The 19,720-nt window shown below is 44.3% G+C and overlaps 1 protein-coding gene across 1 annotated transcript in view; it reads right to left on the minus strand.

The window, feature by feature from the left end:
• Positions 1–1,331: 1,331 nt before the first annotated feature.
• LOC115089460 (synembryn-B-like) overlaps positions 1,332–19,720 on the minus strand; it is a 161,345-nt gene continuing 142,956 nt past the window's right edge. Inside the window, exon 8 of the mRNA XM_029597551.1 lies at positions 1,332–1,361. Within this exon, the coding sequence (XP_029453411.1) occupies positions 1,332–1,361 (30 nt within the window). The remainder of the gene's footprint in view (positions 1,362–19,720) is intronic.

Here is a 19,720-nt window from a genome sequence, read left to right on the forward strand (position 1 = left end):
TGCCTCAACCAAGCCAAAACAGAAATCATTCACATCCAGGACGACCGTCCCGCTTCCCCCCTCGAGAGCACCCCCTCAAACAACACAGGAAGCGCAAACAACACTGGGATGCCAAACTTATCAAGAACCTCACTCACACCATCCACAAAAAACCTAGGAGTAACCATCGACAGCCAACTCAACTTTAAACGACACATCTCCAATATAATCAAAGATGGATTTTTCAAACTTCAAACACTTAAAAAACTCAAACCTCTCCTCCAACCGCATGATTTCCGAACAGTACTACAATCAATTATTTTCTCAAAACTCGACTACTGCAACTCCCTCCTCCTTGGACTTCCTGAAATCCACATCAAGCCCCTCCAAGTTCTACAAAACGCCGCCGCCAGAATTATCACCAATCACAGAAAATCCTCCCACATCACACCCACTCTCAAAGACCTCCACTGGCTGCCCATCACACAAAGAATCCAGTATAAAACCCTCACCCTTCTTCACAAAAAATAAACAACAACAGAATGGTCTGGCTAAACAACAACATCCAACCATATTTCACACAAAGAAATCTCAGATCCACCAACTCAGGTCTCCTCTCCATCCCAACTCTTAAAAATGCTCACCTCAATACAACACGCAAACGAGCCATTACAATAGCTGGCCCTACCCTCTGGAACTCCCTCCCCCCACAGCTCAGAAACGAACCCTCACCTCAAGTCTTTAAAAAACAGCTCAAAACATGGCTGTTCTTGAAAGCATTCCCTCCTGAACCCCAACATCCTATAATAAACACTCTTGAAAGCCTTACCGCATAATTTCTACTCTGCATGAACGCATAACCCCTCCCCCCTTCTCTTTCCTCCCTTTTCCCTGTCCCCCACCCTTCTCGTAACCTCCCTCTTCCCTGTCCCCCACCCTACTCATTACCAAGTCATATTGTACATATTGTATATAGGCTATATGCCATTTCTATATACCCACATCTAATATTTAATTTTAATTTTATTCATATGTTACAATGTTCCTTATATTTATTGTTTAATCAACTGTTCGCTTGTTACAATGTAAAATAGGGCAGTTCCGGCTCTATTCAACCTGTTTTCTGGAAACCGATGTGATATCTCGATCGAATGTCGGTATACAAAAGAAATAAATAAATAAATAAATAAATGTCAAGGCTGCAGGAAACAGTGACACTGAAATACAATCAGAGTCAGAGACTCAAAGTCGCAGACACTGATATCCATTGAAACACCACAGATAGTCAAAGACTCTGAGACATACTGAGTTACACTCACAGAATCACAAACATAGTCATTAGCCTTAACCAGTTACTCATAAAAACTGTCAGTGACAGGGACCTGCAAAGACAGTCACAGACAGCAGCAACAGAGTTAAAGGAAAATTGGCTCTTACCTGCTAAGTTTTGTTCCTGTAGTACGACAGATCAGTCCAGATTCCTGGGTTTTGCCTTCCTTCCAGCAGATGGAGACAGAGAAAGTTTTACTGACACTGTCACTTAACCTGGTGTGCCACCTATGGTCCATTAGTATTGACCTGTACCCAAACCAAGAGGGAAAACAGATGGAAAAACTCAACGTAACCTAACAAAACATTTCCCACTGAATGAGCAGTAGAAGAAAGAATCTAAAAATCTGAACGATCCTTATAACAATATAAGTCAGTAGGTGCAACCATCACCTGAAAGAGAACAAAAATATTCAAAAGAATATCTTGGATTCTTGGACAAATGTTAAGAAGGAGGAAAAGACCTCAGAGATCTGGCATACTATCTCAGCCGACTTGAAGATGTCAGTGTTTTTCTAATCCAAACTTTTTTTTTAATTAAATTTTCAAAAAATCCCTTTAATATGTTGGATGGAGGTTTTTTGACCCATGATCAGAAAAACAATGATATTTTCAAATCAGCTGAGATAGTATGCGCCAGAGATCTGAGGTCTTTTCCTCCTTCTTAACATTTGTCCAAGAATCCAAGATATTCTTTTGAATATTTTTGTTCTGTTTCAGTAAAAGAATTTTCAAATTTGGTTGTTGTTATCTTTCACTAGCCTTCTATGGATTATTATTATTTTTTGAGTATCTCAACCATCACCTGAGCCACAAAAGCCAATTGAAATACTTCAGCTTATATATAAAAAACCACAGATCAAGTGGATTCTCCAAACTCGGGTGGGAGTCTGGACTGATCTGTGGAAATTAGCAGGTAAGAACCAATTTTCCTTTCCCCGGATGTACCCAGATCAGTCCAGATTCCTGGGATGTACCCAAGCGTCCCTACACCGGGTGGGGTTTAAGCAGGTAAAAAAGCAGGGGCCCCAATCCCGCCCTTTCAGCAGAGCAAACCCCCATGGGGGACCATCCCTCACTATAAGTCCTCAAACCATGGGAGAGAGGGTTGCCATTTCAACCCGTGCCTCTGGCAGCAGATTGACTACTGGTACAAAACTCAGGAGTAAATAACTCCCTCTGTATACCAACAACAATAATACACCCTGAACAGAGGGATCTGTAATAGGATATAGTATATAATCCAATACAAAATGATTACAATATGTTTAGAAAATCATTTACCATTGTAATACAAAAATATTTTTGCTGTCTTTACATAATAAACGTATCATAAATCAACATATATTTTATCTAACACATAATTGTGGCAACACACCCCATAGCAACCCAAAAATCTCATTAAAAATTTAAACCACATCCAAACATACCACACTCATACCTCATACATTAATAAAACAAAATATCCAAAATAATCTAAAACTCTCTGAGACACTTATCACTACTCGTCCCACACTAAACCCTCAATATTATCAAACCACCTCGATCCTACTGCCAGTGTCTTCAATCCCTCCCAACAAGATTCCTCGTTTTGCCTCAATGGGCTTCATCAGGGGATACTTCTTGCACGGCTCACATCGGGGATCTCGCAAACAAGTAATCGGCACTGTAAATTAAAAAATACAAAAAACCTCTAAAAATATCTTCCTCAATACTCCTATCTTATATTTATATCAATTTAACTACCCAAAACTTACCTAAAAAAGATGTGCACAAGTGCAGCCACAATACCCAATTAATAACCTGTTGAACACTCACTGTCACAAAAACATAACCCATATATTAATAATCAATACCGAACAATAACATAATATAAAAAGGATACATACCAAAAAATTAATTAAACCCGCATTAAATGCACTTCAAATTCCTCAATGACTTCACTCTAATATACACAACCCTGCCACTGTTCTTCAAAGCAGGGTGTGCCTAATATCCTTAAACCAAAATGGAAAATTTAATTTGTATGTATTCAAAGAACTAAACCATTTATTCAAATATCCTCCAACAACTTAGGCTCATTCAGATAACGATTCTCATCTCTAAGTCAGCAAAAAATACATTTCAAATCCTTCAATAACTGTACTTTAATATGCTCTTCCCTGCCGCTGTTCTTCAAAGTATTGCGTGGCAACTGAATCAAAAAATAAAGGCATATGTGTTAGGATTCTGTAAGCTCAGATGGTGTGTGAACCCTGGACTGCAGTGAGAGGTGGTACCATCCACGGGGAGGAGCCCCGTGAGCCTCACTGTAGGCAGGCTAGGTCTCAGCCGAGGTAAGACACAGGAGCAGTATAGAGTCTTTATTAAAGAGATAGAAGCACTACCCGCGGAGCTGGGGGTGCCAGAGAGGAGGTCACACAGACCCAGAGACACAGGGTCGGTGGAGTGGGATATAGAGGGAATACCTCCGTAGCATTGGTGGTGGTCCGTGAAGTATGTACTCTGGAGAAGTCTCCTGTAGAGATGGAAGAGGCCCTCAGCGCGGGGTACACCAAGAATGTCCTTGATAATATGGTAGTGGCCCGTAGTGCGGGGTACACCAAGAATGTCCTCGGTAGAGATGGTACTGACACACAGAGCAGGGTATGCTGGTGGAACATTCAGTTGAGATGACAGCGGTTCACAGAGCGAGGTGCATAGATGAGACCCCTGGTAGAGATGGAACTGGCCCAAGAGCAGGGGACGCCGGTGAGGGTCGTCGGCAGAGCTGATAATGGTCCACAAGGCAGGGTGCGCCAGTGAGGTCCTCAGAAGGATGGTAATGGCCCGCAGTGCGGAGTACACCAGAGAGGCACTTGATAGAGCAGAAGTGATCCGCAGAGCGGAGTACTTGCAAGCGAGCAGCGTTGGTTCCAGGGAAGCCCCGGGTAATGGAGCAGGCAGGGTTCCAGGCAACAGGCCCTCCGAGGAGTGGATAGCCAGGACGAGAGAGAGGCCCCCGAGGAGCGGGTACCTGAGACGTCCACGCTGGAAGCAGGAACTGGAACACAGGATCCTCAGGAAGTGAGGCGGAGTTAACAAGGAAGGATCTCTTTGCCAAGTCAAAGTGGGACAAGCCAGGAAGGAGCTAAGTAGTCTCAGGAAGTGACGTCATCAACCGGGGCTCGCCCTAGGGTTCCCGCCCTGGGCCCTTTAAATGTAGTCCTAGTAGCGCGCGCACGCGCCTAAGAAGGTTTTATGAATCTGTGTTGCGGGCTCCTGAAAAGGGAGGAGTTAGCAATCTGTTAGGAACTGAGTTGCTGGAGTTAGCAATCTGTTGTATATCTGCTGCTCTAGTTAGCAATCTGTTATGGAGAAGATGCTTGATGGGAGGAGCAATCTGTAATAGTTGTGGGTGGATCCCTGGGCCGATGGCAGATGACCACGCTCCCGGGAGGATACCCCGAGCGGGACCACCAGCTAGGCTGGAGTATGGAGACAGACACACATTAGTTCTTTCATTAAGCGGGTTATTAGAAACCACCAGAGGTGGCAGTAGTGAACTGATATGCCCGGCAGGGCTGAAGTCCCTCAGGTACTGGAACAGCAATCCCAGGATGGCTGAGCTGTTGAGAAACTGTAGAAAGTGAATAGGCAGAGTTCATGAATAGAACTAGATGACAAAACTCACGAAAGGTTTCAAGTAAGCTCAGGAGCTGGAAAGGATTAAGCCCTCAAGGAGCAAGTACCTGGTTCCAGGGAAAGCTCTGAGAGAGCAATGGTAGCTCACAGTTGTTTGTAACAGTGATAGCTTCCAGGCAATAGAGAATCTTCAGAGTGTCCAGGAACATGGGCCCTCGAGGAGCGAGTACCGGTTCCTATCTGTAATCTGAAATAGTAACTCACACATGTCTGTATCTGCGATCGCTTCCAGGCAGTAGAGAATCTTCAGAGTGTTCAGGAACATGGGCCCTCGAGGAGTGAGTACCGATTCCTATCTGTAATCTAAAAAATAAAGAAAAGAGCAAGGCCCCTGAGGAATGGGTACCCCTGGTAAGTCCAAGGAGGCAGAGTAGCTTGGATGAATCCTTGCTAACTTGATTTGTTAGCGTTTTCAAAGACCTTTAAATATTGGAAGTAGATGAAGTCATCTCAGGGGGACGCCCCTGAGGTTCGCGCCCTTGCTGGTACAAGAGTCGGGACGCGCACGCCCTAGGCATCAGGACAAGATGGCGGAGTTGCAGCGTCGAGAAGTTCCGGAGACGCTGGAGGGAGACGGCATGGAGACGCCATGTCAGCCAGCTGTCCATCAGACCCGGAGGGAGTCACCATAGAGGTAAAGGGACAGTATAAAGGTCGTTTTAACCGATTCATCTGGTAACAATGCTGGTTTCAAGGTGAAGTGCATGTAACATTGGTTTAAAAATCCATGACACGGCTTAGGGTCTCCCAAGTAACGCGGTGGTACCGCAGCTAAATAGACGCTCTACCCAGATCCAAAACTAGTGTGAGAGGTGCCGGGAGTGGAGGTGGCACATTGAGTTGAGTCAGCACGACTTGGCAGGCAGCAAGACGGTTAACGTCTGCCACTACCAACTCCAAGGTTGACTGAAGATTCTGGAGTTTCTGGATAAGGCCGGGAATGGATTTAAGTACCGCCAAATCACCTGATTGAGAATCCAGGCGGGCGTTTAGGCGGTCGAAGGAAGAAGCCAAGGTATCTAGATACTTCTGCTGTTCCGAGATTTGTTGGGCCAGACTGGGAATGGCCTGGATGGCGAAGATCTGTGCCGGGTTCATGGACTTGGCAATCTGTTTGGATTCTGTAAGCCCAGTTGGTGTGTGAACCCTGGACCGCACTGAGAGGTGGTACCGCCCACGGGGAGAAGCCCCATGAGCCTCACTGTCGTCAGGCTAGGTCTCAGCCGAGGTAAGACACAGGAGCAGTATAGAGTCTTTATTAAAGAGATATAACCACTACCCACAGAGCAGGGGGTGCCAGAGAGGAGGTCACACAGGGTCGGTGGAGTGGGATATACCCAGAGAGAATACCTCCGTAGCGTTGGTGGTGGCCTGTGGAGTATATACTCTGGAGACGTCTCCTGTAGAGATGGCAGTGGCCGCAGCGAGGGGTGCACCAAGAATGTCCTCGGTAGAGATGGTACTAACCCGCAGAGCAGGGTATGCTGGTGGAACCCTCAGTAGAGATGACAGCAGTTCGCAGAGTGAGGTACATAGATGAGACCCTTGGTAGAGATGGTACTGGCCCGCAGAGCAGAGTACGCCGGTGAGGGTCGTTGGCAGAGCTGATAGCGGTCCGCAAGGCAGGGTGCGCCAGTGAGGTCCTCAGAAGGATGGTAATGGCCCGCAGCGCGGGGTACACCAGGGAGGCACTTGGTAGAGCAGAAATGATCCGCAGAGTGGAGTACCCGGGAAGTTCCAGGGAAGCCCCAGGTAATGGAGCAGGTAGGGTTCCAGGCAACAGGCCCTCCGAGGAGCAGATAGCCAGGACGAGAGAGAGGCCCCCGAGGAGCGGGTACCTGAGACGTCCACGCTGGAAGCAGGAACTGGAACACAGGATCCTCAGGAAGTGAGGCGGAGTTAGCAAGGAAGGATCTCTTTGCCAAGTCAAAGTGGGAAAAGCCAGGAAGGAGTTAAGTAGTCCCAGGAAGTGACGTCATCAACCGGGGTTCACCCTAGGGTTCCCGCCTTGGGCCCTTTAAATGTAGTCCTAGTAGCACGAGCACGCACCTAAGAAGGACCGCGGGCAGAGCAGGGAACGGCGGCAGGGTCTTTACCGCAAAACAAGGGGAGACGCTGAGATAAAGTCGTGGCGAAATCGGAGGGGCTACTTTTTGGCCTTGTCCTCCTTGCTACTAACCAGAGACTGTGATTTTATTGAGTGGTGAAGCTTCTGCAAGCTATCTGGGATCTCCTAACACCCTTCCCGCGCTTCAGCGATCCAGCTCAGGCTGGACACGCCCCCAACTCGAAACGTCATCAAGGGGAGACGCTGAGATTAAGTCGCGGCGAAATTGGAGGCGTCGCGCGTCGAAGGAGCGAGTCAAAGGGGCGAGCCCCTTCGCGAGATCCGAGAGACACCGAGAAAGTACATCTACACTATGGATATCCATACCATAATGGGACAGGGACGGTACAGTCCTTACATTAAGATTCTTAACCCATACTATAAATCAAAAAGTATTAATAGGCAATGTCTGTGTCCTATTAGCCCGGCAATGGTAACATACTCTGTCCTTTTTACTGTTGTAACGATTATGTACTGTAATGCACAGTCTATTAGACAAAAAATTCCAATTTTTGCAGATATTGTTAAAGATAAGAAACCGGATTTCCTATTAATAACCGAATCCTGGTTAGCAGAATCAGATACGGTCCTATTAAATAGTCTATGTTCGAAAGAATATGTTATTTTTTTCCCAGTCTAGAGTAAAACGTAAAGGAGGAGGAATTGTTGCCCTTAGAAAAGCATCCCTTAAACCGAGTAAGAAAATAATCGTAGATATAGACCCATTTGAAATGCTCATAATCACAACTTCCCTTCTAAATATAGTGATTATGTATTGTCCTCCTACTACCTTAGAAACTCAGTTATCTAAGTTTTTAGAACTTATCACTACAATGAATTTGAATTTTGAAAATACTATTTTAATAGGTGATTTTAATATGCATGTGAATGTGTTAAATAAGTCTATGTCTACCATTGCATTTTTGGAAGCTATGAAAGGTTTAGGTTGGCTACAATTAATTTCTTCACCTACTCATAAAAAAGGTAATACATTAGACTTAGTATTTTATAATCCCACAGTTTTCACAATACCCCTAGATAAGGTGAAGAATGAAGAAGTACCTTGGTCTGATCATCATTTAATCTTTTTCCCAGTAAATATACAGAATCAACATAGGGACAATACTACAAAAAAAAATGGTTGAAGTTAGAAGAAAATTTACTAATGAGGAATTTCTTACAGAATTGTCTGACAAGTTAGATACAATAATGCAAAATGATATCGAAAATACTCTTGAATGTTGGAACAATACTATAAAAGATACACTAAATACAATAGCTCCTGCAAAAACTATTATGATACAAGAGGAAAGTAAAGAACCCTTGGTTTACAGACTCATTACGTAAGCAAAAAATACTGTTAAGAAAAAAGGAGCGTCTATGGAGAAAACATAAAAATTCTCACACAAAAATAGTTATTTTGCTCAGTTAAGAGTGTATAGATCTGAGATTAATGCAGAAAAAAAAGAAATATTATGCACATAAAATTAATCTAGCAAATAAAAATCCTCATGTGTTATTTAACATTGTTAAATCTTTAGTTTCTTCCCCGAGTCATGAGTCTGCTGAAATTGATAATAGCTTCTGTGATAAAATAGCCATATTTTTTCAATCAAAAATTGAAAACATTATAATTGATTTTCAGAACTTGCCCTACCCTGTTTATCCAGATCAACCTGTTTGTACATATTTGGAGTTCTTTTGATAAAATTACTATAGAGACAGTACAAAGACTAATCAGTAAACATAAGCCATCTAACTCTCACCTAAACCCCTGTTCTGGTAACTTATTTAAAGATCTGGCGGCTCATTTCCCAGAATTGGTATGTTCAATCATAAATCAATCTTTAGAAACGGGAATCTTCCCTCGTCACCTGAAGCAAGCTTCCATTACCCCTATTCAAAAGAAAAAAACTTCTTCTATGATGGATCTTTCAAACCTTAGGCCCATTGCGGCTTTGACATCTTTATCAAAAATCATCGAATCCTCGGTTTTGTATCAGTTAAGAGAATATTTATCAGATTATGACATCTTACACCCAAATCAACACGGATTTAGAAAGGGTTACTCAACTGAGACCCTTCTTCTCTCTACATTTGATACCTATATAAGAGGATTCGATTCCAATATAGACTATCTGTTAGTGTTATTGGACATATCTGCAGCGTTCGATACGCTTGATCATAGAATTCTCTTATCCAGACTTCAAAGTATAGGGTTACAAGGTACAGTATTAAACTGGTTTGAGAGCTATTTTTCAGACCGTTGCTGGCAAGTTAATTTTAAAGGTAAATCATCACAATTGTACACTCAAAAAACAGGGGTGCCACAGGGGTCTTCTCTATCACCAGTGTTGTTTAATATATATCTTCTTCCACTGTGCCAGATACTGTCAGCCTTGGACTTTCAATTTAGAATTTATGCCGACGACATACAGCTTTACGTCCCTTATAAAACATCTTGGACAGAGACCATCTCATTATGTAATTTGTACGTAAAGACAATTGAACAATGGCTAAGCCATAGTAGGCTTAAACTCAATTAAAAAAAAAACGGAGTTACTCCTGTTAAGTGTGATCGAAAATCCTATCAACTGTCCACCTTCATCGGTCACACTAGGTACAGAGGTGATTGAGATAAAAAGAGTAGTTCGCAATTTGGGAATACAATTAGACTCCAACTTGTCCTTAACTCATCACATTTCTCATCTGATTAAGACTTCTTTTTTTAAATTACAGACAATAAAAAGGATAAAGCCTCTTCTATTTAAATCAGATTTTCAAATGGTCATTCAAGCTATTATTTTCTCAGGTCTAGATTACTGTAATAGTCTTTTTCTGGGTCTGTCGGATTCCACCTTAAGACCTTTGCAACAGATTCAGAACACTGCTGCTCGTTTGTTAACAGGAGTACCTATGAGATATCACATCACCCCCGTATTGTATGGGTTACACTGGTTACCCATTAAGTTTAGGGTGAAATACAAAATTTTGTCATTAATACATACACTAATTCATGATCCGGATTCTACCTGGCTCTGCACTTAGGTCTACCTCCAAATATCTTCTTGATGTGCCTACTGTCAGATTGGCTAGACTAAACATAACTAGGGAGAGGGCTTTTTCTGTGGCGGGTCCCATTCTATGGAATTCGATTCCAAATACCTTGAGATCTATTACGGATCACAAGGAATTTAAAAGGCTTGAAAACCTACCTATTCACGATAGCTTATGCCAGAATTGAGGAAAAAAATACCCTTCCTCAAAGTTCCTCATAATGTCAGTACCAGGTTATGATATGTTGGACCCTTAACAGCTTGCTTATTCTAATCACTTAATAATTTATGGCTTCTGGTTTTTTAACTTTGTATATTTTCTGGCTTTTTCTTGTTTTTTGTAATAATTTTTAGTTTAGGCTCTTTAAATGAGTCAGGGATTATATTTACACGATGTATTTTTTTTTCAAACCTTTACTATATTTTTATTTATTTTCTGTTTATTTTTATTTTTATTTATTAATTTTTTATTATTTTTGCCTTGTTATAAATTGAACTTGTGAACCGTTTTGGTCGGATACTCTCCGTGAAAATCGATATATAAAAGTTTTTAAATAAATAAATAAATAAGGCTCCTTGTCGGAGGTTCGTGCCGCGAAGAGAAATGCGCTGCAGGCATCTCCTCTGGCCTGCAGCCGTGCCGGAAACCCTCCCCAGCTGGAAGGTGAGTGGGATCGGCCGTGTGGTTCGTGGCCAACCAGCGTAACAATATGTATATTCAAAAAACTAAACCACTCACTCAAACTTCTCACAACAACTTACCTCACTACAAAAGCGCCATTCAAAAAACAAAACATGTCTCAAAATCAGCATAACATTCCCGTGTTCACAAAAGATGCCCAGGTCCATCCAAGTACACTCTCCGGCGGCAATCTTTAAAAATCTTTACAAACCAATCAGAAATAATCCCCAGCCCTCCAAACGACCAATAGAAGAGATTACCAACCTATCATACACATATCTTATCAACAATCAAAACATGACACTCTGCCATTCCAATCCAGTTTATCTCTCATATGCCAAGCCCCCGTATCTCACAAACGTAAACAGAGTTACTACTCGCCTAAACATGAACTCAATAAAATGCCTCCCACTCTACATCCTTGTTTAAACCATTAGGTGTTACAGTATTCCATTTAAATATGAATTGTTGATCCATCTTCTACAGCTAATGTCCACTGCCATGATGGTATCGGTTCTTCTCTGCCCCAAAACACAAAACTTTAGATCCTCAAACTGATGTGAAAATTCATACCAATGCTCTTTTTTAGGTAAGTTTTGGGTAGTTAAATTGATATAAATATAATATAGGAGTATTGAGGAAGATATTTTAAGAGGTTTTTTTGTATTTTTTAATTTACAGTGCCGAATACTTGTTTGCGAGATCCCGGATGTAAGCAGTGCAAGAAGTATCCCCTGATGAAGCCCTCTGAGGCGAAACGAGGAACCTTGTTGGGAGGGATTGAAGACAGCGGCAGTAGGATCGAGATGTTTGATAATATTGAAGATTTAGTGTGGGATGAGTAGCGATAAGTGTTTCAGAGAGTTTTAGATTATTTTGGATATTTTGGTATGTTTTATTGTATGTATGAGTGTGGACTTGCTAGAGACTAAAGTTCCTGGATGTAATAAATGATTGCTTCATGGAGCAATTGGTTCAGGAACCAACAAGAGAGGGAGCTATTTTAGATTTAATTCTTAGTGGAACGCAAGATTTGGTGAAAGAAGTAACGGTGGTGGAGCCACTTGACAACAGTGATCATAACATGATCAAATTTAAACTAGTAACTGGAAGGGGGACAATAAGTAAATCTGCAGCTCTAACACTAAATTTAAAAAGGGAAACTTTGATAAAATGAGCAAAATAGAAAAAACTGAAAGGTGCAGCTGCAAAGGTTAAAAGTGTTCAACAGGCATGGACATTGTTTAAAAATACAATCCTAGAGGCGCAGTCCATATGTATTCAACGCCTTAAGAAAGGTGGAAGGAAGGCAAAAACGATTACCATCATGGTTAAAAAGGTGAGGTAAAGAGGCTATTTTAGCAAAGAAAACATCCTTCAAAAATTGGAAGAAGGATCCATCTGAAGAAAATAGGATAAAACATAAGCATTGTCAAGCAAAGTGTAAAACATTGATAAGACAGGCGAAGAGAGAATTTGAAATGAAATTGGCCATAGAGGCAAAAAACTCATAATAAAAACTTTTTTAAATATATCCAAAGCAAGAAACCTGTGAGGGAGTCGGTTGGAACCATTAGATGACAGAGGGGTTAAAGGGGCTCTTAGGGAAGATAAGGCCATTTCAGAAAGACTAAATGAATTCTTTGCCTCCGTGTTTACTAATGAGGATGTTGGGGAGATACCAGTTCCAGAGATGGTTTTCAGGGGTGATGAGTCAGACGAACTGAACTGTGAACCTGGAAGATGTAGTAGGCCAGATTGACAAACTAAAGAGTAGCAAATCACCTGGACCGGATGTTATGCATCCTAGGGTTCTGAAGGAACTAAAAAATGAAATTTCTGATCTATTAGTTAAAATTTGTAACCTATCATTAAAATCATCCATTGTACCTGAAGACTGGAGGGTGGCCAATGTAACCCCAATATTTAAAAAGGCTCCAGGGGCGATCCGGGTAACTATAGACCAGTGAGCCTGACTTCAGTGCCGGAAAAAATAGTGGAAACTATTCACAAGATCAAAATCGTAGAGCATATAGAAGACATGATTTAATGGAACATAGTCAACATGGATTTACCCAAGGGAAGTCTTGCCTAACAAATCTGCTTCATTTTTTTGAAGGGGTAATAAACATGTGGATAAAGGTGAACCAATAGATGTAGTGTATTTGGATTTTCAGAAGGCGTTTGACAGAGTCCTCATGAGAGGGCTTCTACGAAAACTAAAAAGTCATGGGATAGGAGGCGATGTCCTTTCGTGGATTACAAGCTGGTTAAAAGACAGGAAACAGAGAGTAGGATTAAATGGACAATTTTCTCAGTGGAAAAGGGTAAAACAGTGGAGTGCCTCAAGGATCTGTACTTGGACCGATGCTTTTCAATATATATATAAATGATCTGGAAAGGAATACGACGAGTGAGGTTATCAAATTTGCGGATGATACAAAATTATTCAGAGTTGTTAAATCACAAGCAGACTGTGATACATTACAGGAGGACCTTGCAAGACTTGAAGATTGGGCATCCAAATGGCAGATGAAATTTAATGTGGACAAGTGCAAGGTGTTGCATATTGGGAAAAATAACCTTTTCCTGTAGTTACACGATGTTAGGTTCCATATTAGGAGCTACCACCCAGGAAAAAGATCTAGGCATCATAGTGGATAATACTTTAAAATCGTCAGCTCAGTGTGCTGCAGCAGTCAAAAAAGCAAATAGAATGTTAGGAATTATTAGGAAGGGAATGGTTAATAGAACGGAAAATGTCATAATGCCTCTATATCGCTCCATGGTGAGACCGCACCTTGAATACTGTGTACAATTCTGGTCGCCGCATCTCAAAAAAGATATAGTTGCGATGGAGAAGGTACAGAGAAGGGCAACCAAAATGATAAAGGGAATGGTACAGCTCCCCTATGAGGAAAGGCTGAAGAGGTTAGGACTTTTCAGCTTGGAGAAGAGACGGCTGAGGGGGGATATGATAGAGGTCTTTAAGATCATGAGAGGTCTTGAACGAGTAGATGTGACTCAGTTATTTTCACTTTCGAATAATAGAAGGACTAGGGGGAATAATAGAAGGACTAGGACTAGAAGTTAGCAAGTAGCACATTTAAGACTAATCGGAGAAAGTTCTTTTTCACTCAACGCACAATACAGCTCTGGAATTTGTTGCCAGAGGATGTGGTTAGTGCAGTTAGTGTAGCAGGGTTCAAAAAAGGTTTGGATAAGTTCTTGGAGGAGAAGTCCATTAATGGCTATTAATCAATTTTACTTAGGGAATAGCCACTGCTATTAATTGCTTCAGTAGCATGGGATCTTCTTAGTGTTTGGGTACTTGCCAGATTCTTATGGCCTGGATTGGCCACTGTTGGAAACAGGATGCTGGGCTTGATGGATCCTTGGTCTGACCCAGCATGGCAATTTCTTATGTTCTTATGTTTGGATGTGGTTTAAATTTTTGATGGGATTTTTGGGTTGCTATGGGGTGTGTTGCCGCAATTATGTTACAGATAAAATATATGTTATTTATGATACGTTTATTATGTAAAGACAGTAAACTATTTTTGTATTACAATGATAAATGATTTTCTAAACATTTTCAGGCCGATACAGAAAAATGCGTGGGAGAGCCAGCGAGTGCCCGCTTTCCCGGCGCGCACACAGGCCACTCTCCTGGGCGCGCGATACAGGAGGGTGGCCTATGCAAGTTAGGGCCCGCGGTAAAAAGAGGTGCTAGGGACACTAGTGCGTCCCTAGCGCCTTTTTGACAGGAGCGGCGGCTGACAGCGGGTTTTGACAGCCAACACTCAATTTTGCCAGCGTCGGTTCTCAAACCCGCTGACAGCCACAGGTTCGGAAAACGGATGCCGGCATAATTGAGCGTCGTCTTCCGGCCGATTTTAAATTTATTTTTTTTTTAATTTTTTTTTTGGGGGCCTCCGACTTAATATCGCTATGATATTAAGTCGAAGGGTATACAGAAAAGCAGTTTTTTACTGCTTTTCTGTACACTCCCTGGCGCCGGCAGAAATTAACGCCTACCTTTGGGTAGGCGTTAATTTCTGAAAGTAAAATGTGCGGCTTGGCTGCACATTTTACTTTCTGAATCGCGCGGGAATGACTAATAGGCTAAACCCGAGCGCACTGTACTATACTGTATCAGCCTGACTGTAATAATTTTGTATTGGATTCTATACTATATACTATTATAGATTCCTCTGTTCAGGGAGTATTATTGTTAGCAGATTGACTACTGCTACCCCTGCAGTCTGTGACAAAGGGGTACAGAACAATCCGTGACTGACGCAGCAACAAAAAGCTTTTGATAGAGATTGATAATCAGTGACCGTAACATGCCCAGAAACAAAGCTGATGAAAATTTGAGATAATGACGCTCAGTAAAAGAAACAGAGAGACCATGTTAGTGACAATACATGAGACACTGAGTGAACATGATGATAATGTTACAGACCCAAACATTGCTGTGACATGACAGTGATAAGCACACTCAGAGGCCTGACAGTCCGAGGCAGTAGTAATAGTGAGAGGAGTACAGGGACAGTGCAGGGGAGAGTAGCAGTGCTAAAGACAGCAGGAGGCAGGGAGAGTCACAGTGACACTCCTAATGATAGTGACAGGGATAAGCACACTCAGAGGCACTGACAGTCGATGGCAGTAATAGATGAGAGACACAGGGACAGTGCAGGGGAGAGTAGCAGTGATAAAGACAGCAGGGGCGCGGGAGAGTCACAGTGACACTCCTAATGATAGTGACAGGGATAAGCACACTCAGAGGCACTGACAGTCGATGGCAGTAATAGTGAGAGAGTCACAGGGACAGTGCAGGGAGAGTAGCAGTGCTAAAGACAGCAGGAGGCAGGCAGAGTCACAGTGACACTCCTAATGATAGTGACAGGGATAAGCACACTCAGAGGCACTGACAGTCGATGGCAGTAATAGTGAGAGAGTCACAGGGACAGTGCAGGGGAGAGTAGCAGTGCTAAAGACAGCAGGAGGCAGGGAGAGTCACAGTGACACTCCTAATGATAGTGACAGGGATAAGCACACTCAGAGGCACTGACAGTCGATGGCAGTAATAGTGAGAGTCACAGGGACAGTGCAGGGGAGAGTAGCAGAGATAAAGACAGCAGGAGGCAGGGAGAGTCACAGTGACACTCCTAATGATAGTGACAGGGATAAGCACACTCAGAGGCACTGACAGTCGATGGCAGTAATAGTGAGAGAGTCACAGGGATAGTGCAGGGGAGAGTAGCAGTGGCTAAAGACAGCAGGAGGCAGGGAGAGTCACAGTGACACTCCTAATGATAGTGACAGGGATAAGCACACTCAGAGGCACTGACCAGTCGATGGCAGTAATAGTGAGAGAGTCACAGGGACAGTGCAGGGAGAGTAGCAGTGCTAAAGACGCAGGAGGCAGGGAGAGTCACAGTGACACTCCTAATGATAGTGACAGGGATAAGCACACTCAGAGGCACTGACTGTCGATGGCAGTAATAGTGAGAGAGACACAGGGACAGTGCAGGGGAGAGTAGCAGTGCTAAAGACAGCAGGAGGCAGGGAGAGTCACAGTGATACTCCTAATGATAGTGACAGGGATAAGCACATCAGAGGCACTGAGTCGATGGCAGTAATAGTGAGAGAGTCACAGGGACAGTGCAGGGGAGAGTAGCAGTGCTAAAGACAGCAGGAGCAGGCAGAGTCACAGTGACACTCCTAATGACGTGACAGGGATAAGCACACTCAGAGGCACTGACAGTCGATGGCAGTAATAGTGAGAGTCACAGGGACAGTGCAGGGGAGAGTAGCAGTGCTAAAGACAGCGGGGCAGGAGAGTCACAGTGACACTCCCTAATGATAGTGACAGGGATAAGCACACTCAGAGGCACTGACAGTCGATGGCAGTAATAGTGAGAGAGTCACAGGGACAGTGCAGGGGAGAGTAGCAGTGCTAAAGACAGCAGGAGGCGCAGAGTCACAGTGACTCTCTAATGATAGTGACAGGGATAAGCACACTCAGAGGCACTGACAGTCGATGGCAGTAATAGTGAGAGAGTCACAGGGACAGTGCAGGGGAGAGTAGCAGTGTAAAGACACAGCAGGAGGCAGGGAGAGTCACAGTGACACTCCTAATGATAGTGACAGGGATAAGCCACACTCAGAGGCACTGACTGTCGATGGCAGTAATAGTGAGAGAGTCACAGGGACAGTGCAGGGAGAGTAGCAGTGCTAAAGACAGCAGGAGGCAGGGAGAGTCACAGTGACACTCCTAATGATAGTGACAGGGATAAGCACACTCAGAGGCACTGACTGAGATGGCAGTAATAGTGAGAGAGTCACAGGGACAGTGCAGGGGAGAGTAGCAGTGCTAAAGACAGCAGGAGGCAGGGAGAGTCACAGTGACACTCCTAATGATAGTGACAGGGATAAGCACACTCAGAGGCACTGACTGTCGATGGCAGTAATAGTGAGAGAGACACAGGGACAGTGCAGGGAGAGTAGCAGAGCTAAAGACAGCAGGAGGCAGGGAGAGTCACAGTGACACTCCTAATGATAGTGACAGGGATAAGCACACTCAGAGGCACTGACTGTCGATGGCAGTAATAGTGAGAGAGTCACAGGGACAGTGCAGGGGAGAGTAGCAGTGCTAAAGAAGCAGGACAGGGAGAGTCACAGTGACACTCCTAATGATAGTGACAGGGATAAGCACACTCAGAGGCACTGACTGTCGATGGAAGTATAGTGAGAGAGTCACAGGACAGTGCAGGGGAGAGTAGCAGTGATAAAGACAGCAGGAGGCAGGGAGAGTCACAGTGACACTCCTAATGATAGTGACAGGGATAAGCACACTCAGAGGCACTGACTGTCGATGGCAGTTAAGTAATGAGAGAGTCACCAGGGACAGTGCAGGGAGAGTAGCAGTGCTAAAGACAGCAGGGGAGGGCAGAGTCACAGTGACACTCCTAATGTATAGTGACAGGGATAAGCACACTCAGAGGCACTGACTGTCGATGGCAGTAATAGTGGAGAGACACAGGGACAGTGCAGGGGAGAGTAGCAGTGCTAAAGACGCAGAGGGGCAGGCAGAGTCACAGTGACACTCCTAATGATAGTGACAGGGATAAGCACACTCAGAGGCACTGACTGTCGATGGCAGTAATAGTGAGAGACACAGGGACAGTGCAGGGGAGAGTAGCAGTGCATAAAGACAGCAGGGGAGCGGAGAGTCACAGTGACACTCCTAATGATAGTGACAGGGATAAGCACCTCAGAGGCACTGACAGTCGATGGCAGTAATAGTGAGAGAGTCACAGGGACAGTGCAGGGGGAGTAGAGTAGCAGTGCTAAGACAGCAGGAGGCAGGCAGAGTCACAGTGACACTCTCTAATGATAGTGACAGGGATAAGCACACTCAGAGGCACTGACAGTCGATGGCAGTAATAGTGAGAGTAACACAGGGACAGTGCAGGGGAGAGTAGCAGTGCTAAAGACAGCAGGGGCAGGAGAGTCACAGTGACACTCCCTAATGATAGTGACAGGGATAAGCCACTCAGAGGCACTGACAGTCGATGGCAGTAATAGTGAGAGAGTCACAGGGACAGTGCAGGGGAGAGTAGCAGTGATAAAGACAGCAGGGGCAGGAGAGTCACAGTGACTCCTAATGATAGTGACAGGGATAAGCACACTCAGAGGCACTGACAGTCGTGGCAGATGCAGTAATAGTGAGAGAGTCACAGGGATAGTGCAGGGGAGAGTAGCAGTGCTAAAGACAGAGGGGGCAGGAGAGTCACAGTGACTCCTAATGATAGTGACGGGAATAAGCACACTCAGAGGCACTGACAGTCGATGGCAGTATAGTAGAGAGTCACAGGGATAGTGCAGGGGGAGTAGCAGTGCTAAAGACAGCAGGAGGCAGGGAGAGTCACAGTGACCTCCTAATGATAGTGACAGGGATAAGCACACTCAGAGGCACTGACAGTCGATGGCAGTAATAGTGAGAGAGTCACGGGATGTGAGGGGAGAGTAGCAGTGCTAAAGACAGCGGGGCAGGGAGAGTCACAGTGACACTCCTAATGATAGTGACAGGGATAAGCACACTCAGAGGCACTGACAGTCGATGGCAGTAATAGTGAGAGTCACAGGGACAGTGCAGGGGAGAGTAGCGTGCTAAGACAGCAGGGGGCGGGAGAGTCACAGTGACACTCCTAATGATAGTGACAGGGATAAGCACATCAGAGGCACGACGTCGATGGCAGTAGTATAGTTGAGAGACCAGGGACAGTGCAGGGGAGAGTGCAGTGATAAAGACAGCAGGAGGCAGGCAGAGTCACAGTGACACTCCTAATGATAGTGACAGGGATAAGCACACTCAGAGGCACTGACTGTCAATGCAGCAGTAATAGTGAGAGAGACACAGGGACAGTGCAGGGGGAGTAGCAGTGCTAAAGACAGCGGGGACAGGGAGAGTCACAGTGACCTCCTAATGATAGTGACAGGGATAAGCACACTCAGAGGCACTGGACTGACTGTCGATGGCAGTAATAGTGAGCGAGTCACAGGGACAGTGCAGGGGAAGGTAGCAGTGCTAAAGACAGCAGGAGCAGGAGAGTCACAGTGACACTCCTAATGATAGTGACAGGGATAAGCACACTCAGAGGCACTGACAGTCGATGGCAGTAATAGTGAGAGTCACAGGGACAGTGCAGGGGAGAGTAGCAGTGCTAAAGACAGCAGGGGCAGGGAGAGTCCACAGTGACACTCCTAATGATAGTGACGGGATAAGCACACTCAGAGGCACTGACAGTCGATGGCAGTAATAGTGAGAGAGACACAGGGACAGTGCAGGGGAGAGTAGCAGTGATAAAGACA

The sequence above is a fragment of the Rhinatrema bivittatum genome, chromosome 4 (genome assembly GCF_901001135.1).
Source record: "Rhinatrema bivittatum chromosome 4, aRhiBiv1.1, whole genome shotgun sequence".
NCBI lineage: Eukaryota > Metazoa > Chordata > Amphibia > Gymnophiona > Rhinatrematidae > Rhinatrema > Rhinatrema bivittatum.